The sequence below is a fragment of the Hetaerina americana genome, unplaced genomic scaffold, assembly GCF_022747635.1.
Source record: "Hetaerina americana unplaced genomic scaffold, ioHetAmer1.1.p SCAF_5, whole genome shotgun sequence".
Classification (NCBI taxonomy): domain Eukaryota; kingdom Metazoa; phylum Arthropoda; class Insecta; order Odonata; family Calopterygidae; genus Hetaerina; species Hetaerina americana.
This window is the reverse complement of record NW_027287095.1, coordinates 26,301,779-26,327,965: the sequence shown is the minus strand read 5'-3', so window position 1 is coordinate 26,327,965 and position 26,187 is coordinate 26,301,779. Positions and strand designations below refer to the sequence as shown.

The 26,187-nt window shown below is 40.6% G+C and overlaps 1 protein-coding gene across 1 annotated transcript in view; it reads left to right on the top strand.

Annotated features, from left to right (window-relative positions):
* Positions 1 to 474: 474 nt before the first annotated feature.
* kn (EBF transcription factor knot) overlaps positions 475 to 26,187 on the top strand; it is a 287,569-nt gene continuing 261,856 nt past the window's right edge. Inside the window, exon 1 of the mRNA XM_071591777.1 lies at positions 475 to 674. Within this exon, the coding sequence (XP_071447878.1) occupies positions 475 to 674 (200 nt within the window). The remainder of the gene's footprint in view (positions 675 to 26,187) is intronic.

The following is a 26,187-nucleotide window of genomic DNA, read 5'->3' as shown; positions in this document are numbered from 1 at the left end:
AGCGAGAGGGAGAGAGGAGTGGAGGAGGTGGAGGAGGCCCCCAAGGTTTCCGCGGTGGCTTCCCCGTGGTCATCCTCTTTGCCCCCGCCGCCCCTCCTCCCCCCGCCGCCCTACCCCTCCCCACCCCCTTCCTCGCCGTACACCACCGCCTCCCCGTCGCCCTCCTCGTCAGCGAGGGCCTCCGTGTCGTCCGCGTCCTCCGCCTCCGCCCTACCCTCTGGGGGGGTGGGCCCCCACGAGGACCACCTGGATCCCTCGGCCGCCGCCGCCGCTGCGGCCTGGGGCCGGAAGCTGTACCACCCGCAGCACCACCACCCCCCGCCCCCGCCACCCCCGCCTCCCCCCGGGCCGCACCACGCCCACCACCATCACCACCTCGCGCATCACCACCACCACCACCACCTCGCCCACCAGCAACACCAGCAGGGGGGCGGGGGCAGGGGGGCTGCCGCCGCCGCCGCGGCCGCCGGGCTCATGTTCGGCCTGGCGCCCGATGGCGTCGCGGCGGCCTCCGCGGCGGCGGCAGCGGCTGCGGCGGCCGCTGCGGCGGGTCTCCACGGGGGTCGGGGGCCACTGTCCGGGGGTCTCAAGGAGGAGCCGCCTCAGGGACTTTCGGCGTCCCAGCTGGCGGCGGCGAGGTCGTGGATGCAACCTCCAGTCGTGGACCAAAGCAGGTGGGTGGAGTCTTTGTTATATTATCCTCAAAGATGAAGGAAGCTTCATGTTTACATAATATTCATGATTTCAGAAAAATTGTTTGTATTCCTGTTTAACTTGGGATCTGAATATGGATGCATTCTTTCCACGTGTTCTTAGTTCGTATATTTGTGTGGTGATAAATGTCCAAATTGCTGAGAAATTAGAGGCATATTCAACTAATTTAAAATATGTTCTCAAAAAACCTGCTAAAACGAGAGTAAAATTCTTAGATAAAGAGACGGTTAGTGAGTTAGTGATGTTACGTTAGATTTTGCATATACTCTATGGGTAGTGAATGTGTTTTTCGATATTAACAAGTGAAGCAACGGTGCTGCGATAGACGTTGCATGTATACGAATGTTGACTGATTTCATGGAAACATAAATATTTGTCGTGTGAGAATAATGCATATTTATATCGTTTAATGAGTAAATTGAAGGGATAACGTTTTAGCAGTGGCTGTGATTATCCTGTCAGTCACATTGATGACTTCATTTCATTCTATTTCTCTAATTTTACTAGTCGAGATGTAACGATAGATGTCATTTGGCTTTAAAATTCAGTGGTAATTATATCTGCGTTGTCATCCTCTGTCAATCTGGGTTCTACCACTCCTAAACACTCCGACATCATTATGAGAAATGCTTTTAATGCGCTTTGTATAATTGATGTTTCAATTTCGAACTAAAAAGCAACAGATAACTCTTTCTTTTTCCATATGTTCTTGTTTGTTGTCTTTAATTTTATCAAGACATGGGAAAAATATTACCAGATTAGTTAACAACATTCTAAATCGTGTATCTTCAATGAGGGTCTCAATGTTGGGTGGTCATATAATTTGGCGAAAGTTCATCGTGCATGCAATTTATTGGAGAGATTATTTACCTTCTAGGTACATTACTTATTTCTGCACACTCTTTTGCAAAATAATGCACCAAATACCTGGAAGCCTATATTCATTAAGTCATGAAGGTCTTTCTCTATTATCCGTATAATGTAACAATAAAACCCTATGGTTATGTTCATTACCTTCGCTTATTAGTTGTATACAATCTCTCAATTACAATGCTACAATATGGTTTTACTTGAGTGATATACTATTATAGAGAATCCAGAATATTATAATGTGTTTTGCAAATTGCAAAGGTCTTTTGTAATAATGGCATTGTGTCTATGGCCTTCTTGAGGGCTTTTAAAGAGCACTAATGAGCTAAATAGTCAAGTCTATTTCATTCTTGTTATTAAGTGTTGCAGAATGTCCCCCTTTATTTTTAAAAATTATTTTCACGGTATAATAGATTTTAAAAGTTCATAATTTGAGATCAAGGTAATTATTCTATTGAAATCTTGGAATAATTTCTATTATGTGTTTTCGGAGTATTAGATTGTAAATAATATTGCATAAACTAATTTCTACAGGCTTTTTTCTCCCAAAGTTATTGTTGATTCTAGGCAGGGAAATATACTGAGCCTCATGTGGGAACATTTTCGTGAACATCCTACAGTTGTCTCATAACAGGAAAAACATTTATAATTCGTCAATACACTTCCCCATTTGCATAACATTTCAGCCAAAAATAGGCTTCTTCGGTAATATGAGACAATCTGCCCGCACAACGCAGAAGCCCGAAGGCGCGGCGCCTACATCGCGGCAACCCCGTTGGTCGGTGTGAGGCGAAGCGCTTAGCGAGGATCGCATCCTTCACAAAACCCAACTATCTTCCGGAGATATAGTTCTCATCGGGAATGCTTGGTGCTTCTATTTAAATATGTCTCTCGCGTCGTTCCTAATTTGCGAGTTCCATTATTGCTAATCTGTAAGAAATTCCATTATTAAAACTTCTTTAGAAATGAGAATCTGCAAATGAGATCCAATTATTTTTTAAAAAGTAGCATGTAGAGATTTTAATAATGTAATTTAGCATATCAAATACTGTAAGAAATCAATTATCTAAAAAGACCATTTCTTTTAGCATTACTAATTTGACCCTTAGTCTAATTGTTTTCTCATGACTTCGTGTATTACATGTAGTAAGTGTGATGATGATTTCTACGTTAGCAGTTCAATGGTAAATAATAATCATGTTATCTTCGGTTTACAAATGCTTCACAGGTTTTTACAAAGTATTATACCAACATCCCATCTGGTGAGTTAAATCATATCGGGTAAACTATTACCCTGCGTTGCGTATTCAACTGTTATTTAAGGAATGACTGACGCCAAAGTGTCCATTGGTCATGTTGCCAATGATTAGTAAATTCATCGTAAGTCTAAGTGTGCAACAGAAGAAATGTGAAAAATCTTACTAAGGATGATTTATTTTTTCTCGAGAAAGAAGCGGCGTTTTGAGCTTTTAAAATAGCTTCCACGATAGTTCATTCATTTATCGTGAGGGATGGAATTGTAAATCAAGCGTTTTGTCACATAATTCATACGTTTTTTATCATAGCATTTCTGTTTCATTCCTGTTATAGCCAAATAAATATTTTCTTTGTGTAATAGGTGCGAGATGAATTTCATTTTTAGTTAGGAGTGCTCATGGCATAGTAATATTTTGTTTGGCTTTAATTTGAGTATTTTTCATTAATTATCAAGTATTATAACTCTCGCATTTAGCATTTTGTAATATACCACAGCGCTTTATATTTTAACGGCATGGAAATATTTCTTTAAAAAATCCTATTTTCATCTAAATCATTAATAATACTTTATATTAGCCTTGTATAGCAATGGAATCTATTTTTCAAATCACTTAAATGTGCATGTGGATCGAATGAGTGTGTACCCAAGTTTATTCTTCGATCGTGATTATTGCAAAGTATCCATAGTTTCATTGAAGAGTGTATTGGTGGTAGAGAAGTGATATTTATATTGTTTAATCTTTTAATATCACAATTCTACTGATATTTTAAATGAAATTTAACCCATGCATTTGAAATACATCGAAGTTTTGTTGTTATTTGATGAGAATGGACTGGGATTCTTTTACTTTTTAGAAGGTTGCTCAAAAATACATGCGGCATCTATTAGTGCACATTTTTGGGTGGATATAAATATTTCCATGAATCAATTACAATTTTATTATACAATTTTGGTTGAATAAATGTGAAAAAATCAATAAATTCAGTTTTATTCATAAAATTATAATCAACCGCGTATAGCGTACCACTGTATATTCATGTCTCCGAGTCGTTTTAATTATTTTATCTTTCTAAATATACTCTATGTTGCGGAAAAGAGAACTTTTTGCTATAAAATTGGAGCTATGAAAAAATATACCGATTTTGGTGATTCAATGAAATAATTCTTGACCGTAAAGTGTAGGCCTTGAAATTGCATACTAAGCCTAAGAACCCTGATTATTTTATGAAGTGTTTATTGAAATTCTTATAAAATTAGTTCTTGTTAACTTCGTGAGTTTATTTTCCGATATTTCCCTGCTAAAATTGAAATTGTTCTGCAGTGTTTTTATACTTGTGAGAGGAATCATATAAAGAAACGTTGCCCGTATCTGATCAAATAACTCCGGCAAAGGATGCAGTATTATATTCCATCCAATGCTCTTTTAATTGAATAATGGCGTTTGACGACAAGTCTGATTTAGTTAAACTCTATTGCTGTGCTTTATTCTGATGTATGTGTTCTCAAGAGAGCAGCAGTGAAATGTTCATTTTTCTTCCAAATGTGCAAGAAATTCTATACCTGAAAGTACTGTGCAAACGCTTGCTTTCTGAACGATGCATGGAAGCATACTTTATAACTTCTAATTTCTAAGTTTCCCCTCTTACACCCTAGGGATAAGATTTAAAACATTATTTATTACTCTTTAATTTGCTATTATTTCCAAATTATTTACAAAAATAAATCCAACGTTGCTTAAGCACATTTAATTGGTAAAAACTATTGGACAAATACGTGTCCAATCCCTTTGAAAAGTTGTGAAATTCTTTAACCATGGGTCTACGCGTAAGTACTTATCAATCATAAATTAGACGGCTTGCAAAGTAAAGGTAAATTTGCCTGAACTCCCTTGTAGCTCACAAGTAAAACTTTCTTGGATCTCTAAAAGCTTTTCTTGAAATGTAAGTGAATTTTCTAAACGTGAAGTTCTGAAAATTAGGCAAAAGTATCCGATTAAATGAAAAGCATATAGGATTCGTGAGAATTTCAATCTCTTTTAGCATTGAAGATACGTATTAACCTAACGGCACCGGGAGTTAATAAATATTTGACATCATTGTTTTTCAGTTCACTCAATCCGTTTCTAAATAATTTCTCGGTAGGTCATCATCATTAGATGTCGCGTGAAAGCAATTCGCTCTGCCGGCAAATTTTGAAAGAGTATTACTTGTGCAAAACCGTATTATTTCCTTAATTTTTTAAAAATGCGTTGTCATTTAATTGTTTTTTTGACACATTTTTTTCATTTTTTGATAGTTTTCAATTTATTTGATTCAATACTTACTGTTGATAAAATATGTATTTTCTGTGTTTCTTTTGAAAAATAAAATTAGTATGATTCATTAATCTGTCAGACGAATTCTCGTCGTTCCTTGCCCACAATGTTACATAGCAGATAAATTTTCAGAATTAGCAACTAAAAAGAAATGAACTCCAGCCTCCAACCGGTAAAAGTCAATCCTTGGTATGAATACACATCAGCTTGTAACAAGTTACCAATATTTATTACTAGTTTTACTACTACTTACTACCACTATTTATTATTAGTACTTTGAACACTTCAAGAAATGGCTGTTTTGGGATTGGGCGATTATAATTTTCAATTGTACTTTTAACGGACTTGTAAACCCTTGGCATGTTGCCTCATTGTTAACGTAATTTGTATGTTTTGATATTTTATTTTTGATTAAATCTTATTGTTTTAGTTACCTCACACTTTGCAGTGCATTTTATGTTTCCTCCCGACCTTTGCAATTGCATCTTTGATTTCTAGCGAAATAAATTCCTTGTTTTAGAGCTGGTTCTTGGAGTAACAAATTTGTGTTGACGATAAATGCTCTTGAAAAAAGTGCGCTCTCCAGCATATCCCTGCTGATTATTCGAGCAAGTTGTTCCGAAATTATTTTATTAAACGCGAATTTCTCCCACCAGATAAGTAGTTAACAATCATATGTGTGCTGCGGGATAACAAATATTTTTATAAAAATTTCTATTCTTTGTCCCTTTAGATACAGATATAAGCTATTTATTTTTCATCCTATAATCATGGAATGTGGCATCTCTCATATTACTTGCGCAGTTATCTTTGAATTATTGAGTGAAGCATGCATATACTGTATGCATGTATCTGTATTGAAGACAAAAGGATCAGCGCGCGCCATATTTTTTCCTTCCACATATACAGCGCCTGAATATTTTCATAGTTAAATTAAATGAAATTTTGTTATATCAACAAATTTGATCAATCCTTTTTTTTAGATTTTCACTTGTCCTGTCAGTGTTCGAAATTAATATGATTAGGAAATGATTTCGTCATAATGGTCAACTCGGAATACAGGTACTGTATGTTTTGCCAATTATTCGCAATATGAAGGTGTGAGTGTAATCGTGCCACTTTGTTCTTTATTCTATAAGATTTGTTTTCGTACCACTCCCAGAGAAATAGGCGTGGTATTCGCTTTAATTTCGACCAGATTTTTTAGATGTCGCAGAGGGAGGGAAGGAATCGTTCGCATCATTTGACGATGGGGAATGCAGGAGGACCACACGCCCCCCATCCGTCTCCGCGGTCCCCATCTTTTGAGGATACGAGCGAGGTAGGGAGGGAGGGAAAGAGAGAGACAGAGGGAGTAGGAGAGAGGCTTTTGAGATTCCCAAAACTCCTCCGATTAGTTTTCGCCGACCGTTTTGTCGGCCGAAGTAAAGCATTTCGCAGTGTGCTGTTTGGCGCCGTGTACATTTGGCCGAGGGGTTGGTGTGTGGGGAGGCGTTGAGGGACGGGGAGGAGGAGGAAAAGGCGGGGGGGGGCTTTGGAGGCGAAATGGGGGGAAGGTGTTGCGAGGGTGGAAGCGCGGGAGGGCACGGTTGTGTGTGTGTGTGGGTGGGGGGGTTGGCAGTTAGTTGGGGAGACGCGGAGGCGTTGAAACGGTGGGAGGGCGTGGGGCGGCGGGGTTGTTGAGGCGGGGTGGGGGGCGGGGGAGGAAGAGAGAGGCGGTGCTGGGCGGGCGAAGGACGGTGAGAGAATAATTAATGAAGCGGAGAAAGAGGGTAGAGGGTGTGAGTTGGGTGGGTGGAGGTCGGGAGGAGAGAGTGAGGGAGAATGAGAGGAAGCGGGAGAAACGGAGGAAGCGGCGGGGATGAAGAGAATGAGAAAGAGAGCCGCAGGAGGAGGCGGCCCTCCCGCTTGCTTTGCAGTCTTGGCCTCGGAGACGGTTAAAATCGATCCGAGTATACAGTTGTTGGGTTTCCCTCTTATATTTTTTTCCACCGAATTGATGATTAATGTCGCCATCTACTTTTCTATGGAGAGGCAAGCGTAAGTATCTCTCATTCGCACTGCGTCAGGAGGAGAGATACGTTGAGAGATTTATTGTAGCCTCGATGGGTTTCCGGGAGAAAGAGAAAATGCTCGTTTGTATTCAATTCATTCGATTTAAAGGTGTCCTCCGTTCTTAGAGTGAAAGGATTGTTTTTTCTGCCGTAGGTAAATTGGTTGAATCCATCTATTGGCTCAAAATTGTAATATAGGCAGATGATATCGAATACACTTTGTGAGCTATTTCCCCAACGATTGTCAAGTACGCTCAAATAAGTACATGCTACTCTTTGTAATTACTTGATGTTTTCAATTACCTTTTAACTTGCTCTCATAATTCTTATCATCTTTATCCGTAAGAATTCTATGTTCATATACTCCATTTCATTTTGTTTACAGATATATTCTGAACGAATTTTTCAAAGCATCGTAAAATTGAAATATGTAGCATAAAATTTTCATGGAATTCTTTTCTAAAGTTTATTTTTATTGGTAATTATCGAAACGACAACGCGTTAACATTCAGTAGTTCGTCAAATCTGGATGGGTGTATTCAAAAATATTATCTTGTTTTACCTATTTTTGTCGTTATCTGGTTAAAAAAAATTTTTCTAATTTTAATAGTGTTCCCCACAACTACTTGCTACGGCTAACCTTTCTCACTATAGCAATCTTTACACTTAGACTACCTCTTTGTCCAATGGCTTCACAGTGACTCAAGTAAATAATTTATTTATTAATGTATGACATACGCCTGAATTGATAAACAGCTCACAATACATTTCAAATATTAAGCGTCTCATCTTTTAGAAGTTCACGTGTAATTTACTCCGTAGCGGAGGGAAATCAAACGTATAAATTATCAATGGGAACGAGATATATATTGATAGATCGGTACTCAGTGTACATAATATTTCCAATGATGAAAAATTGCGAATATTAATCTATTTATTGTGTTGATTTGATGACATTTCAAAATTCTAAATGATTTGGTTCCGTTTTTGTTTTTATCGGAAGCAGTGGAGACATCGACTCTTTCCAAATAATTTCTCTTTAGCCTTTTTATAGGTTGATTTTTGTTCTACAGCCAATTCCATATAGTTATCTTAAATCGCGGTGATACTGCCTATTGAACATTGATCTCCGATTTTTTATCCCAATCTGTCGTCGCAGTGTTAACGTCCGTGGTTCAAACGTTTGCTTGCCATTTGGGAAGTTCCAAAAATACTGTTCACGTTACTGCAGCCTAAGTTCCATACCTCACGTCACGACTAGGTAAACGCGAGGCATAACTGAAAATCTACTTGATCCATTTTCTGGAACCATGACTTCCAATCATCATAGGTCACTAACATTTAAACATAAAATGATTAGTTTGGGTGATCTGGTTCTTAGATGCGAAGGAAGAAGGTAACATTAGATTTTTATCACTAATGAGAAGGCATTATCTGGCGAGTGAATTAAATAATTATGATCATTTTTGTATAGTAAAGTATGGTGAATTTTTTCTTTAGATAAAAATAGTACCAAAACGTACCGCATTGGTGACAGATTTATGACTTCATAATCGTATTGTACTTCAGCTATTCGCAAAAGCTTGAGCGCATTGATGGTGCAATATGGAAGACTTGACGTAAAAAACTTTAGTTTTTGTTGGGAATATCTTGAACCTTGAGTATATTACAGTGGAAATTCAAAGTATCGTTAAAAATAAGGAGAACTCATGTGAAAAGTTGGTTTTTGCAAAAAAATATCTGGACCATTAAGTATTCACCATAGTATTCACGTGAATAAAAAACTTGGCAAATGGGGTTAATAATGAATATTTAACAAAATTATGACTGTCGGAATTTCATCTATTTTGCTTAAGAATACAAGAATAATCATATTTTTTTTTAATCTATCTTTGCTTTCATTAATAGTCAATTTATTCCTTTACGTAAATGCACAGTTAAGTAGCGCGCAAAAACCCAAAAGAATATTTTCGAAGAAATGATGCGAGAAATATATTGTACTCGTAATCAATTGGAAATCGTTTATTTAATTTTTTCCTCGCGGTGTACATTTTTTTGTTGACCACCCCTTGTCAACCTTTTCATTAGTATCGCAGAGTCATTAAGGATGCGTACAAACGATATTATTCGAGTTCGGGAACGATTCCTGGACACGAAGAGCGGATAAAATGACGCATGAATAAAATAAAGGTGTCAGGGGTACACAATTCGTGGAACGACTCTTCACAGAGCGGGCGGCGGTCTTTCATTCGTAAAATAAGTTGCAAGGGAGGCTGTTTAGGGATATTTGGCCAATTTGGTGTTAGGAGCGTAAGTTAGACAGAAGGAACTGCTGGGAATGGGGAGATGATTTTGTGGGAGAAGAGGAGGAACGGCGTGGTTTTGAAGACTTAAATAGATAGTGAGTGTTTGAGAAGATGAGAAGCGGAGTGAATTATTTGAACCCTAACTCAATAAGAGGGTAGGTTAAAAAAATCAAAGAAAAATATTTTAATGATATTTCGCTTATCTAAAGAGGTATTGAACGATGCATAAATACCTTACCTATGCTAGCAGTGTTGATAATTATGAGTGTCCTATTAGTGTTTATGGCAGTAAAAAGAGAGAGTCTCTTCCATCTAAATCTTCGCTTTTCCTTGTCGCTGGCTGATAGTGGTAACTTCCTTCTCCGTTTATACCTGGGGGACTCCAAGTGTGTCCCAGATTCACGTGCCATGGTCAGCATGGATGCGAGTCACTTGCAAATTTTACATTGTCTGCCTTTTTCGATTCTTTTTTCTGTCTTTGTGGGAAGGAAACGGGCTTCGAAGTTCATCGATGGGTCTAATACACGTTACGTCACGCGGATGCTGAGAGTAAATAAGACAATTAGACACCCAGCTCTTAGTGGGATTTGAACTCAGTAACTTCGAGTTGGCCTCGAGTTCGTAGCCAACTAGGGCAACCAACCAAATCATGATACATTAGAAGAGGCGGACAGTATATACAACCAAACCAAATTGAAATTAATTACTTAGTATCATGTTTAATAATATTAGAGCTTACTGCAAAAATCTTGCGCTAAAGACAAATAAGGGTAAAAAAACTCTTAGGGATATTAGAATAAAGTGTTCAAAAATAATTCATAGTTCGAACATATAATCATTAAAAATAACAGAAGAAATATCACAAGTGGAGAGAAAAATGAAGGAGTGAAAACCGTAGAGAATAAAAGCTATGTTTGATAAGCGTGGGGAATGAAAAAATAACGCCGTCATAGAGAAGTGCAAGGGTAGGAGAGAGAAATTGGTGGGGTACAAGATGAGATACGTATCGCCATCATCGCTGTGAAGCAAGAGTGAAAATAAAAAAAGAGATACACGGGGTTGTACAGATCTTCGGAATGGCTATTTCGTCGCATCCCCGGCTCCCCCGGCCTCCTTCCCCCACCCACTAAAAGAGTCGACCCCGCTGCCCAAAAACGCTCCCCCGAAACACGCCACCTCTCCCCGCGTCCCTCCCCTCGCCCTCCCCTCCTCACGGGCGGGATAACCTCTTGATAGGCTGTATAACATGCGCGGAGCACGCTCTCGAATGATCGCCAATAATTTTCACCTGCATTAGTCAATGAGTTACGACCGGCTTGTTTGGAGTGGCCGATCCGATCCGACGAGGTAGCGTGGAGGACGGGAAAACTCCCTCTCTCCCTCTAGAGGGAGAGAGAGAGGGAGGAAGGGGAGAGAGTTACGGTGGGGCGCGTTTCGCCCCCACACTCTCCTCGGCTTCACCCCCTTTCTCCTTCCTGTTACCCCCTGCTGCAACCATCCCCCCCCCCTGCGCGCCCGTCTCGACCATCGCGCCGAAGTGGGCTTCGAGACCCACGGATGCACAACAACTCGGTGCCCACTCCAATCCGACCCGCACGGCACGACTAGGTGCTTCAAACGTTGAGCGCGCGCGCGCGCAACTTTTCCGACCCCGAGCGGGCACTACACACATACCACCTCTTTCGGACATTTCTCCACTCTTTGGCCCTCACCCTTTCCTCTCCCATACCCTCCCTCACACCCCGCACCCCCGCCGGCCCTCGGCCACCCGAAGCCCGCGAAACCGTCCCTCTCTCCTTCCCCCTCGCCTCATCCATCCCAGAATCCCATTCCACTCGAACTCCGCACGCCCTGCCCCCCAAACCCCGCCCTCCCCATTCCCATTCCGTCGCCAACGTCGTCCTGTCGCAGGTGCATCACCATCGCAACCATTCCCGCGTTTTATTGCCGATTATCGATACCCTTTTCCTCTTTTATTCGATATATTTTTTCTTTATTCTTTTTTTTACTTCCGTGTCACTCTCTCTTTCTCTATTTCCTTCCATTCCTCTCTCCAATTTATTTCCCTCTCTTCCCGGTCCGTTGTCCCCTTTCCAACCGAGCTCCCTTTTACCCATTCCGTGGATAGGGGTGAGCGGGAGAATCACGAAATAGGATTGGGTGGGGATTAATTGATAGCAGGTTTGTGCGCTCTGAGCGGGTACGTTCATAATGCTCTCTCTCCGATCGCCTCCCGCTAGCTCTCTTCCTCCCCGGGCACATGCCCGCCCTGACCCCTCCCCACCTCCTCCGATTCCCTCCCAGCCTCAGCCGTGGAGGGCTATTATTGGAGGGCCTTTTTCCCAGTTCGCACACTGCCGCAATCTACGGTGTCACTCCCTCCTTCCTCTGCTACCCTCTTTGCCTCTTCCTGCCTATTAGTCTTTCGTGCTCGCGATCTGCAACGCTACCTCCCTCCGCCGCCGCTACATACTCTATTGTGAGGTAATCTATTCCCTGTCTGTTAGGAACGTAAGGAACATAAATTTAGGAAATTTGTCATAATGATTGTCATCGTTTCCGCTATCCTTAGAAAAATATTGGTGCAGTCCCTTTGGGACGGTCTGAAAATCTGTTTAAATGATATTTTTTTCTTTATTAAGATATGGGTACCGAAATAAAATTACTCATTTTTTTATTTCTAAAGGTTGAATGAAAACATTTTGAATAGATTTTATAGATAACTGAGCCGAGGATCAAATTCAGAAAGGACCAGTTTCCCAGATCTAATTACAACTCGGCAAACGTGAAGTAATTGAAGAAGCTACTATTTTCCAAACGTTAATTTTTGCAAAGAAACTGCGGGAGATGCCGCAACAGTAACTTTTAACGGAGTCATCCGCTAATGTGTATTTCAATGCAACAATTTCAGAGTGTAAAAATCATTCGCCTTGACTGGGATCCCAGTCAAGGCGAATGATTTTTACACTCTGAAATTGTTGCATTGGAACGTTAAGTTTTTGTTTTATCTATAATAAGAAACATTTTAAGTTTCTTGATTGCCAGCCAAGTTATGTTTTTGTAAATCAGAATTTTCTAACTCGATATCATATCGAAACGAAGAGTGCGTTGATAGGATACGTTCCAAAATTTTTGTTAGTTTGACCATTGCATATTGAATCCTTTCTCTCTGATGCTTGATCTATAAATAAGATTACGTCTACAATGTGAGCAAATGAGTGAATTTAAATACTTATGTCTGCCTTACTGTCAAAGGTCAAAAAGGTTTTTGCTCACCTGGCATCACAAGATCGTTAACTTTTATTATACGCGTTCATATCACCAACTCGCTTTTTCTGATTCGTTCAGTGGGTGCTGTGTGCATTCTGTGCGCATGGTTTCAGTAGCCTAAGGGGTGCTAAATGGTACTTTAAAGGGCAGAATTAGTTCCTTAGAGACATTAATAGCTCATTTACTCTGGAGGAATGAAAAGTATTTTCATTTGCATTATCATACTCTTACTTACTTATCTAGCCGTACTTTTCGAAATAAGACTTGAAAATTCTCCCCTTCCCTCAACGCCGTCGGCGTGCACTTGTTTGAGTTACATCCCAAAACCCCGCGTCCATATTTCTTTGCTTACTCAACTCCTCTCTCTCCCTCTCTCTCTTTCCCTCGCCCTCCGTTCCACCCTCTCCGAATCCTTCCCTCAAACTATTACTCCCCTGCTCACTTGTCCGTCTCATCCTCTGGGACATTTTCGAGGCGTACGATACCCCTCACTAACTCTTTCTCGGGCATCAATATGCCCAGCTGTTGTTGTACGGTGCAGATAAAGCACCGTTTTTTATACGTGTTCCTCTCCCCTCACCATGAAGGGGGAGGGGAGGTCCCGGAGCCTTCCGATACCCGATTCTCTCTCCTCCCCCTCAACCACCCTGCTCGCCCCATCCGAAAAGTGTGGGGTGATTTCACTTACGCAGTTGCATCGCTTTAATCCATTTATGGCGTTATGATCCGCAGCGGTGCCTCGGAACTGCGTTTCCTTCCGTTTTAGATTTACTGCCGGCATACATTTCGGGCCTGTGAGGATATTAAGCGGACGATGATTCGCCCGATTGGAGAAGGCTGCAGAATAGCCGGTCGGACTTTTAAACGTGATTCAAATACAGTATTGAAGTACCGGCACCGATTATGCTTTCAATGATTGCTATTGAGGGAACATTATGTCAATCATCTAAATATGCTGCCTCTTTGCAAGTCACCGCAAAGAAGCAATTTTAGGTCTCATCTGTGGGCAAATAGGCTGAGGTGGTGTGAAAATAACGGATATATTCCAATAAGGTGCTTATATTTGTAAAGTATCATATAAATTTATTCGCACCACACATTAGTTGCACATCATTTGGTATTATTATTACCACAATAAGTATTTAGCTGTAAGTTTTCCGCAGTGCTGCATTAAAAGTCACTATTCGATACTGTATTATTTTTCAATGGCGCTATTATCAATTTAAATAATGTGTATATTGATAATAATAATAGATATAATCTTTGTAAATCTTTAAAAACATGTTTAATGAACGTGTTCACACGATATGCTACGTTGAATAACCGTTGATTATACTAAGCGGGAATTGTGAAAAATTTTACCACTGCCTTTAGTCTTTGGGTATTTGAATTATTACAGCAGCTAATATTTTTATTTTAACATGTCACGTAAGTCATATTACTCAGTAGGTTTTCAATGAAACGTATTGTTTTGGAATATTAAATATACATATAGGTTTTCCAAAACGCTAGTATGCATACGAACCATTAATTCAGAAACTTGTTTGAAACTTCTGTCAAATATATTTCTTCTTTCATATAATCTGTGCCTCTAACTTAATTCCGATGATTACGATATTCATATAATTATACATCGTTTTCTTTACTTGACCTCTTATACCAACACGCTTGCAATAAAATCGAATTATTCATTGCGAATTAAATCTGGTCGATCCAGGAACTTAAAGGACGGCGTCATTTAAATTACTCATTGCCTTACAATGTAGTTAGCTTAACACTGCACTGAGGAGTGTTCGTTGGCGCAATCTACTGGCACACTTAACGTCATTCCGTCTCGTTCTCACTATTACCGCCTGCTTACCCACATTGTATTCCCACCTTCCGTTCCTCCTTTCCTAACCGGGGGGAGAGAGATAAGCGAAGAACGAACGAAAATAAATTCATTGGGGCTGGAGTTAAAAACTGCTAAAAAAAAGGGCGGTAGAGTGTGGAGACGGGGAGAGGAAGTGGGGTTTGGAGGGATGAGAGGAAGATGTAGTGGGAGATGAGGCGGCCTTCGGGAACCGAGGATCGGAGGAGGGTTGAAACGGGGTGAGGGTTTAGGGGAGTAGGGATGGGAGGGAAGTATCTCGGGAGAAGAATCGCGGTGGCCTGACAATTATCCGTTCGGCACACCCAATTCATTTGTTATAAGGGTTTTTCGGTCGGGTGGGTATGGGGGAGGATGTGGCGTGTGGGTGGAGGATGAGGAGAGAGGGAGATTGGGGATGGGGAATGAGTGTTTGAGGGGTGAGGAGAGGAGCGCCGAGCGCCTTTTCCCACGGATCCACCGTTCTCCGCCTCCTCGCCCCGATCCCCCCTGTGCTCGTTCACCGGGAGAGGCGGGAGAAAGGGCGTCGGAGAGATGCAAGTAGAGAGAAGATGAGGTGGGAAGGTGTGGCGAAGAGTTTGGAGTACGGGAGAGAGAGAGAGAAAGGGTGGGTGAGAGAGAGAGGGTGAAAAGAGGAGACCGGACGCAGAGGAGTGGGCGTTAATCCTGTCCACGTGAAAATATGGAGGCGATCGAGAGCGGGGAGTTAGATAAAGGACGGGTGGGTCGGAACGGGCAGTGTGGGGTGGTGGTAATGAAGAAGAGGGGGGAGAGATGAAGGTAGGCGTACGAAAGGTGGGAAGAGGAGAGGGAGGCGTTGTTTCCGTGCGTGTGAGTGTGTGTCCGTGTGATTGAGAGTTAAGCGTCGACGAGGGAAGCGTGTGCCGTGCGTATTTATGTTTATATACGTCTACATACATACGTGGGGTTGCCCTCTTCTCACCGCCGTCCTCCTCCTCCTCTCCCTCCTCCCCCCCGCCCCGGAACTGGGCTTGATAATGGTACCCGCGGCGCCCTCTGTTGGGAGCGCCGAGAAATCTGTTTCATATCGACAATAAATCCCTTTGCGAAAAAGGGGGAAGTATAGGGTTGGGATGGGAATTGTGGGGGGGATGGGGAGATGGGCCGGAAGAGAGTGAGCGAGTGAGTGAATGAGTGCTCCCAGGTGAGTGTGAGTTAGAGAGAGGAGCGACGGATTGGGGGGGGGGATGGGAGGAGGAAAGGGTGTAAAATGAGCGTTGCGGGTGTGTGTGTCTGTGTGTGAGTGCGCACGAGTGAAGATTCATAAGGGAGTGGGTATTTTGAGGAGTGGAGCGAGGAGCGGGAAGCGTTTGAATTTTTACCCCCATCCAGCCTGGATCGGAGTTGGTGCGGGAGCTAAGCCTACGGCTCCATAAAGTTGGAGAGCGGGATGGTCATAGGGCGTGAGGGTATTGATGCGGTTGAGGTCTGATAAAAAGACAACCTGGAACGATTCCAGGACAATTTAGTGGCCGTAATGCGTTTTACCCATCATGCCTCCGCCGCTTTCGCATGACTCTCCGTGAATGTACACGCGGTCCCACGAGGGAAAATATTAGTTCGTGTTTCTTTTGGCTAGTTGCTAAAATTAGTCAAACTATATCCGTACTGCACAGAGTAGCCATTCATCTCGTGGATTCCTATTCTAGATACAGGCAAATCATTGTTTCATTTTAACCCCGAATTCCAAGTCGCTCGAAAACTGCCTCGTCTTTGTTTGGTAGAATATCCTATCCACGGAATTTTATCTAAAAATTTTAGTTCAACCTGTTTTGTTTAAAAATTGAAAGCTTTTAGTTTCTCGATCGTTGTTCGAATGCTCTCTGAGACCCAATTAAGTAATTGTTATCCAAAACATCTTAAGTCTGCCCGAATCCCCGTAATTCTATGAACGAAATTCCCTCTCTTCATGCAACGATTCCCGGCACCTTTTGCTAATTTGCAAAGTAGTCCAGTTCCCTATCATATAAGTACAATAACCAAGCCGTGAGATATTGGAATAACCTTTGCCTTTATGCCTACTAGCGTGGTAGTTGATAGGAGTAGTAATCATACTATGTTTCAGATATTACGTTGGCATTGTATAACTAATGTCCAACTACTCACATGGTAAGGAGTGATTAATAAAACATCTTTCTCGTCTTCAGACTCTCTGAAATGTGAACAAATATTCTGAGCCAGAGTTCTTAACTGTAAAATAGTAATTTCTACTGAATTTCTTCATAATTCTGTTATCAGGGGAGAGGGTTGGTTTATCATCTAGTCATTAAAAGCCATAATCCCTTCATTAAGTCGATAACCCATCATTGACTTTATTTTTTTGGCAATCTACCGTATAGGTAGGTTTTTGGTTGGAAGCCCACCGAAAATTGTTCCACTTTTCTTAGCCATGTCTAACAAGACCAAACCCGTTACCCTACACAACGGTGAGTTGTTCTTGACTTCTTCATACCCTATCAATCATATTAACCTAATTCTCCAATTTTTATCAATAATTAATCTTATTATTTGTTTTAATATGCATCGTAAATTAACAGCTATTATTATCGAACTACCTCGTAGTCAGAGGGTGTGCACAGCGATTTCCTGGTTACTAAATACATCGTGGCAAACCCGAATGGTTAGACAGGTCCTTCTCTACCCTGGAGTGTTTTTATTTCACAGACCTTAGGGCTTAGCTGAGACTGAGATTTGTTAACTCTAAATTGAATTGGTTTCTGATGATTGATATTTACATGAGATGAAATTTACCCGTGTATAATATTTTTAGAATCATTAACCTTAGATTTGGTTATTTTTTTCGCGGCCCATTGGTACATCTTATTTGGAGCTTAGTGGCATTACTTCAGAAAATTTCTTCCATGTAAGGTTATTGAGAGCCTTTGAGGACAGCCAGAACAATTAGATTGATATAAAGAGGACAAAAAATCTAGTGTTTTCTCATTCCTTTGTGTAATATGTCACTGGAGGAAAGTGCATTCGAAAATGAAAGGCTTGCCGAACTTCAGAATCACGGAAATTTTGTGAAAACAATTTTGTCAAAATATGGGATAGAGGGAGAATTTAGAACTGGAGAAAACCTGGGACTAGTGAGAGAGAGAGAAGGATTGAAAGAGAAAGAGAGGGTCTGGAATTTAAAAGAGATGGATTGGGTAAGAATTGTGGAGAGGCAAACTAAGTGTTTGCTTTGTCGAAGAAAATGGCCCTGTCCGATACCCTCCCACCACCGTGGCTGATTCACTAAATTCCCTGTCGCCGTGGATTAATTCCCTCCCTCAGCGGGACGATCGTGGGCGATTAAGTGGGACGAGCCCGGTGGGAAGCCGCGAAAAAGAGTCGTTGCGTGCATTGCAAATTGCGTGCAATCGTTTGTTTCGTCCGAACCTAAGATGCATCGCTCTTCTGTCCGGTACAGTTGCAAGAGAGGAAAAGCCATGGGACTATCTTTGGATTAAGGGATGCGTTTACATTCATCACACTGTCCAATTTATGGCAGGCTCACGCAACATTTCGACCACTTTACCATGACCAGATGTAATTATTGAAAATGAATTGTTGCTTCAAGCTTATGATATGCATGAATTGGTTGTCTAAGGATGTCAACACTTAATATAAGTGAAATAGTATTGATTTATCATACTTATTCACTTAAATTATCGCGTGAATGTTTTTATCGAAATGTTTTTGGAAAATATTATTGTCTTTCCGATCAGACCCTTTTTTGCTGTTAGCTCATGACACAACTAAGGTACAATGCCACGGAATAGACCTGAGAGTAGAAGTGACATGGGTTTGATAGAAATAATTTTCATAAAATCATTGAGTTCTCGTACATGCTCATGACATCAACTTCGGAAAAATAATCAAACCTTCGTTGTAAAATATTACTTAGTGCCGAGTATAGCAGATAGAAATGATTTATCATAATATTGAAAATGCCGTGTGAATTTGTGGAATGAAGTTTGATTTAATGTAATCAGCCTAATTTGATTTTATTACAATTTATATGGTATGAATTATAAACTCTTTACTCGTATACATTGATTTAGAATTCATGTCATGCCATAGAGTGCTCATCAGTAAGTTTGTTAGACGTTCTGCATTAATGTTGTTAACGTTTTATGTGACTTATATATATATAATATTTACGCATACATGTACGTATGTACATATATATTTTCCATAAGTCTTCATGAATTTTCTGAAATGCTTGAAGAGAAAAAATTCAAAGTTATTTAGACTAGACATAACATTTCGTCGTAGCAAGCGTAAAGACCGCGAAAAATTAAATTCGATCATGCATATAAGAAGGTTCCGAATTGAGTATCCACTACTCCGGGTGGATACAGATTAAATTTAAGTATCGATATACTTTTACTATGGAAATGAAACATTAATTTTCATTAGATGAAGATGTTTTATGTTAAAGTGGAGCAAACTAACCTTGAATTAAAATTTAGAGAAGGTAATACGATATATTCCATAAAAAGAACGAAAAAGATCGATTAACTCTTGCCGAACTCTCAATATTCTTCGCCGCAATTACTCTAAATCTATTTTGTTTGTTTATTTTGCTAGTATTGATACACATGAGCTTTGTAATTCACGATCACATTTGCTCCCTCTCCAGCGTTTATGAGATATGTTGTAACTATTCCCATGAAAAAAATCTCGTGATGTTTTGCTTTCCGTAAAGGGGAGAACCATTACCTGATAAATCGCTTACGTCCATGTCCATATCAACCATCCGGTGATGTGAAGGGGAAAATCTAATGGAAAGAAGTAATAGACCTGAAAGTGAGAGAGTCTCCATTGGTGGCCCTTTTGTTTGAAAGACAAAGTGTTTAGCTCCGATTTTACCCCCCACCAATACCAGGAGTGGAATGATCGGAAATTTGCCTCAGTGGGGATTACTGGGTGCACGGACCCGTGGCTTGAAAGCCACAATCACCACTGTTGTTTGGACATGGTCCGGTAAATCTGTTATTACGTTAAATTTATTGCAGCACCTATACGTGCGGCTGACGATTTCAAAACAAACACGTCGAGGCCATACGATCCAATAAATCGACGGTCTCATTTGTTCATCGCTTTTCACTTGAATGGAATGTTTGGCTTCATGTTCCATTAAGCACATTCGTGCAGCATTATCCCTCAAGCGGCATGGTTTTATTAAGATACATCGCCTCTCTTCCTATAAGCATATCCTTAAAGTAGTGGTGGAGCCCATCCATAGTGGAGGCGCTTGTTCACACTCGTGAATAGTATTTCAGAGCAATCAGTTTTTCTTACTTGTCATTCATTTGATTATAGGACTTTTTTTTTAATTCACAGCATTCATTTTCTCATTATCAAGTACCATTTTAATTAATTTTTCAGAACATTGAGTTTTGCATTGCGTAATTAATCTATTAGTTTTCTCTGAATGAGTGATAAATGCCGCTCTTTTTTTATTTTTCTTTCTCTCTGACTGAGATAATATTTGGATTATTTGTGGATGAATATTTAAAGGTGTATATTCGGACCATAAAAATAACACTCTCGGTTTGCTACAAGCTATAAAATTCAATAAATAGGCTTCGAATGCGACAGTCAAACGCGATGGATTGAGTGGAGTGGAGCGCATTGTGGTTGTCCTAGCCGATGTGACCGTTTTCTCTTCAATATTCGTGATGAATAATGCCCAAAGCTATGGAAACTAATGGAATCTCTACTTTGACCATTGCACAGTTTAAGTAACTTTGTCCCTAAATCATCAAAATCTTAACTGAGTTTACTTATTAGTTTTGAGGGGAGATGACTTTGGTTAACTTTCTACGTGATTCCACAATTGTCAGTAATAATAAAGAATATATAGGGTAAGTATTTAACTGCCCAACCTATTCTAATGTTCGAAATGAACACGCCATTCGGCTAAGTATTATATGAGATACACCTCAATCTATCAAACCAAGATTAGGATCGATTACTATTGCTAAGAGAATTTACAAAACTAATGCGATAAAATTTTAAATTTTAATTTATTATACATTGTTAACAGCCATTATTAATTACTGGAGTGAAAAATATCTACTTACCCAAAGAAAGGAGTGGTATCATTACTAACATTTTAATGTAAAAATTTCTCCCCTATCATCCATCAGTATTGTCGAATGTGTCTGAAATTGCCGCGGTAAAAGTTGACACGTCGATGCAATTAGATTGCATGGATCTACGTGTCATGAACGAAATCACATGTGGCTCGCAATCCCCTTTCCTCCTTTCAAGCCACGCGGTGAGATATGATGGGTCATTGGTGTCCAAACTTTATGCGCGGCAACCCTGATAAAAATTAACCTAGATTAAATAGGTTACTTTTATGTATGCGTTTATATGTCCACATAAATTATTTTTCGAAAAAAGACACATTTAATGAAGTAGAATTCTTTTGATTTGAAATAAGGAATGACAAATTAGGCATCTTGGGTAATTTTATTATTTATAAAATGCATAGTTATTTAATGATCGCTTATGATTCATACAAAAAATAGCTTCGTGATTAGGATTAAATTGTCCAATGGGATGCATCTGACCCACGAGTCGCAGTTTGGACACCACTTTACGTACTTAGGAATCAGGATAAGACAGAGTGAATTAGTTCCCATCGCCGTGCAGGTGAAAATCTCGTGTTTTGCCACCATTATGAATGAAGTGGGCTATCATCTCCGATGCCACGTGAGCCCAACCCACTCCAGTTTTTGTTCCTTTTGTCTCACCCCTCCCCGCTCCCCCAAGTCCCATGCTCAGACCAGTCAGGGTCGCCTTCTCGGGATGTGGATGGGGGGCGCGATTCGATGCGGGGCTGACACGGCGCGGAGGGGGGCGGCGGCGTGGGGCGTGAGAGGTGAGGTGGAGACGCGAAGAGTGCGGAAGTCGCTGTTGGCCGAGGAGGAAGGTTGAGTTTCGGGGGGAGGGGGGTTGGAAATGTCCAGGGGTGTGGGGAAGGCGGTGGTGGGGCGAGAGAGAGAGAGATTTTGAACCGAGCCGAAGAGGAGCTTCATATTTGATGCAATTTCCGCCTTTTTACCGCACCCCTGGGAGCAACCCGCTGCCTAACCCACTCCCCTGGCATCGCTCATGCCGCTCCGCACCCTCTCCCCACGCCCCCTCCACCCCCGGGCCAGTCATTCTACTTGTCTCTCTCTACCTACCCCTCTCCCTCCCTGCCGTCTTCTCCCTCGTGCTGTCCTCGCCCACCCAACTCCTTCTCCCCGCTTACATATTTCCCTCGCCAACCCCCTCGCCCGTTTCCTTTGCCGGCCGAGGTGGCCCTCTCCCACACCCCCCCCCTTCCGCCCCCTCCCCCTGTGATGCATGAAACTTCGAAAGTGCGAGAAAAGTGTGTGGCGCCGCCGCGGTGCCAAGTGAGCGAACTATCTGTCGAGTTCCCGGAATCACTCCCTCATTATATTTCTTAGTGAGGATTTTTTTGTTCTTCAAAGCGTTGGTCTTTTGAAATCCGTGGTATGTCTTCGAAAAGACGAGATGAATTAATTAATAAGGTATCCATTCAGCTCGTCTTAGATTCAATAGGGAAAGACACCGGTTCAGCAACAAGCGGTTTGCATTTTGGTGATGTTTTTAATCAGTATTAAGCGGTTCTCAGGATTTCTATTTTGTCTTCAATGATTTTGATAGATTATTAATCTCGTTGTAATGAAATAATATGAAGTATTCAAAGCATAGTAGAATCAGGGTGACACAGAATCGCCTTAAAATACACCTTCCCAAGAGGATGGTTGAACATCCTTCTTCAATTGATTGGATATGGATTGGAGCCTTTTGAGAAATAACCGGAAAACGTTTTCTGTTCTTTGTTCATTCATTGTCTAATTAATAATATTTATATATTTTCCACAATTCGTAGTAGAGTTACTCATTATGATTCGACACTTTTTCTATTCGTGCTGTACCTTTGAGTAATATTCAATTTTTACCTAACGTCATGGGTCTGTTAACGCGTTCATCCAATACCGAAATATTAATGCATAAAATTAACTAAGATCGTCAACCCGAACTAATCAAGTGCTTTGCATCTTCATTTATATACGGCAGTATATTTTAGTTCACAATATTAACATTTTCCCAACGCTATCCCAAATTATCCTCATACCTAAGCTCTGAATTATCTTCATGTAAAAAATACAAAGAAATACTATAAGCATCAATATTCTGTAAATATGGCCATAGTTCAATATCTTTCCACCCGAAAAAAATCATCTTCGTTTATTTAAGCTCCCTCTAGCTCCTTTATGAAGTCAATTCTAAGATAACTTGTCACGGAATTTCCAACCAACCATTACGGCGGTTGGTAATTTTCTCTAGCTTCTGTTTAATCGCTTCCTGAAAATCATCATGCTAGGCGGTGGCTGTCCGATGAATTTTGCGCATATCTCGCTACTTGTCAGGAAACTTCAGCAAGCCTTTTCCAATCTATGACGACTTGTTATGCCGGCTATATTTCCGAGCGGTGAGTCCGATAAAAAACTGTCGGCTCTACGTCCCGTAACCGGAATGGTCGGCCAATCAAAACGAGCGTCGGAGAAAGTAGAAGGGTGGTGTGGGGGAAGTCATGGGTCGCGGGGGGTGGGGCGGGGAGGAGGCAAAGCAAACAGTTGGCGTGACAAATGCACCGCATGCGGATTTTTAATATTCTTTTGTTTTCCGCACCGAAGCGCCTCTGACGTTTTCGCTCTTGACATTCCACCGCAAAGAGACAACAAGCGAGTGTTTGCTCTCACCCCTCTTCCCAGTTTCCTCTGTTCCTCTCTCTCTCTCTCAATACATTTCCCTCTCTTTTTCTGCACTGAAGGAACAACGGTGAAAAAACATACTTTCATGTCGTCCACTCCCTTCCCTTCGCGCAATAATTCACACGTTCAACCGAACTCAATGGAATTTTTTTTATTCATTATTTAGGCAATACGGTGACGTAGGCACTGGGCTTATGTCCATACATGGGTCCATATATTCTCAATTAAATATGAAGTGACGTTGTATTCATTTTCGACTCTGCGCTTTCGTTCCGAGTTAAAGTGATAGGTGTTTAACACGCGGGGGGTGTTTTGTTTAAAACCGCGTTCCGGGAAAGGCTGCAGAACTGAATTAATTCGGGAGCGCAATGGATTATGCGATTGTAAATCGCAAAAAAGTAGCAGTCGCGCTGTTTTTAATGCCACAATTAATTTACTGAGCCGAGTGTTTCGACCGAATTAAAGTGTTACACCTTGGTAATTTCATTTTGGCGTGTTTCCCCCCCCCCCCCTTCCTCGTTTTTAACAGATAATCAATGGTATGATGAAAATTGTAAAATGGTACTTTAAAGTAAGTACCGTGGAGGAAATATCATGCTTTCCGAGGAAACGAATTTTCCGGAACGCCCATTCGGGGTGACGACGAAACATATTCATTCATTCCGTACTGCTTGCGGAAACTTCGTCAAGGTTTACTGTATTAATTACTTCAACAGAAAATCTCTTGTTCAATTAACCTTTCGTGTGTGCATCATCGAATTGTTTGTCATTGCAGCTCTTTTTCTACGGAGGGTAGGTCCACACTGTCAACTAACCCTCGCTTGATTCATTTGCTAGGGGGAGGGAGGAGAAAGCATTTATCAGGTTTACGTTTTTAAATTTCTTCCAATCCTGTTTAGAATGTAAATGGTTTTCAAAGTTTTTAACGCATACCATAAAACTGTAATGGCTTATTTGTTTGTTTTCCATTCGATCATTCTCTCGCTCCCATCCTTTTCATTCCAGCATCTTTATCATTTTCCACTAGTTTGGAAATCGTAGTTAATGGCCAAAGGTTTTATAAAAAGTAAATTTTTTACTAATAGCGTAAGACTAATAAAAAAGACATTTTACCAGGATAGTGCGATCAGAGTTGCAAAAAATCGTTTTCACCCTAGAGCAAATGAACCATTTCTTCATTTTTGTCTTTCTACTTTTCAAAACTTTACTTATTCAACTACTTTGAGTGTGTCGCACTTGTATTTGTTACTTGCCGCAGTTTGATTTCCTTCTGATTTACTGGCAATAATAACTTACTGGAGCAATAAGGCCCACTATATAAACAGAAATCAAGCAACATTAAAAACTGAAATACCATGATCGGTTGATCTTCGATCTTCCACATGAAAAAGAGGGAAAATTTATAGTAGAGTTTGAAAAAACAAGCTACATTTTCATGTTAATGCAAAGGTTTTACTTGAAGCTTTAGTCTAGTTCATCCCGATATTACAGATAAATTGCGCGCTGTCGTCGGTAGTAACTGAGAGTTTATTGCAAGTATGAGACAGTGCTGCGATTTACTTTCGTGCATAGTAGAACACGCGAAAGAAAATTCAAAGAGTGGTACTACTTAAGAAAAGGTACGTATGTGACGTAGTGCCCATAAGATGCGTCATGAGTCCTCCAAAACCAGGACCTTGATAATACAAGAGGATAAAAACGATGAAGCCGTTCCTATATCTTCTTGAATGCATAATTAAATATGAAGAGAAAGAAGCAACCTATTTAAAAATGAGCATTTAGAGGTTAAGAAGTATTTACAAAATGCGTTGGAACTCATAGTACGCTGTCTGTTAAATAAAACCTTAATTAATTTTATCTCCCTTTGATATATTTCTACATTTTTCCCTGTCACCTCTCATATTTTTTCAAACTTCTTAAGCTACCCCGTTAACCTATAAGAGGCATAAAACTTCTATTTTCCTCTCTAAGTTGTTTCAATCTGACATTCTGTGTAATCAGGGAACCAGGTATTTCCTATTCAATGTGGTACTCTCATATTTTAATCAGTCGTAGAATGTGAGATCCGTGTTTTACAGTTTTTTAAATTATTAATAGTCAATGAAAGTATAATGTTTATATCTCTACAATTTTAACTTATGTCTTTTAGGCGCCTTCCGCAGGCATAACTGAACGGGATTCATTTATTTTTATAAGAAGTCAAGAATTGTAAAGTTCATTGAAGTCCGAATGTTGAGGTTCGATTTGCGAATGGATTCGTACGATTCCGCTGTATTAGAAACGGTTCTCTCTAGCAGAGCAGAGAAGTTACAAGTGAGATATTCAACAATAACAGTGCAAATGCCCTATAATTTAACAATACCTTCCGTAGTCAGAATTTCCATTTAACTGTCAATTAAACTTGAAAGAATAATTTTAGTGGTATGGATATTTGCGCTAACTTTTTTGCAAAATCCAAAGAAGTCCGTAATGAAACCCATTACGGACCATTATGCAATTATATGTGAAATTACATTTCTTTAAATCTATCAAAGCGATGGTAGAACGAGCTTTTTTGAGGTTTCTAAGTATCAAGTTTCAAGAATCAAGTAACAGCGCAGGAGAGCTGTTGGGGAACGAAAACCTTCGTTGCGTCTTCTCTGTCTTTTATTTTGGCGGAGGGCAGAGCAAGACCGCGCGCTTGAATACTTGGGAATGGACTGACTTCTGCAGATCGGC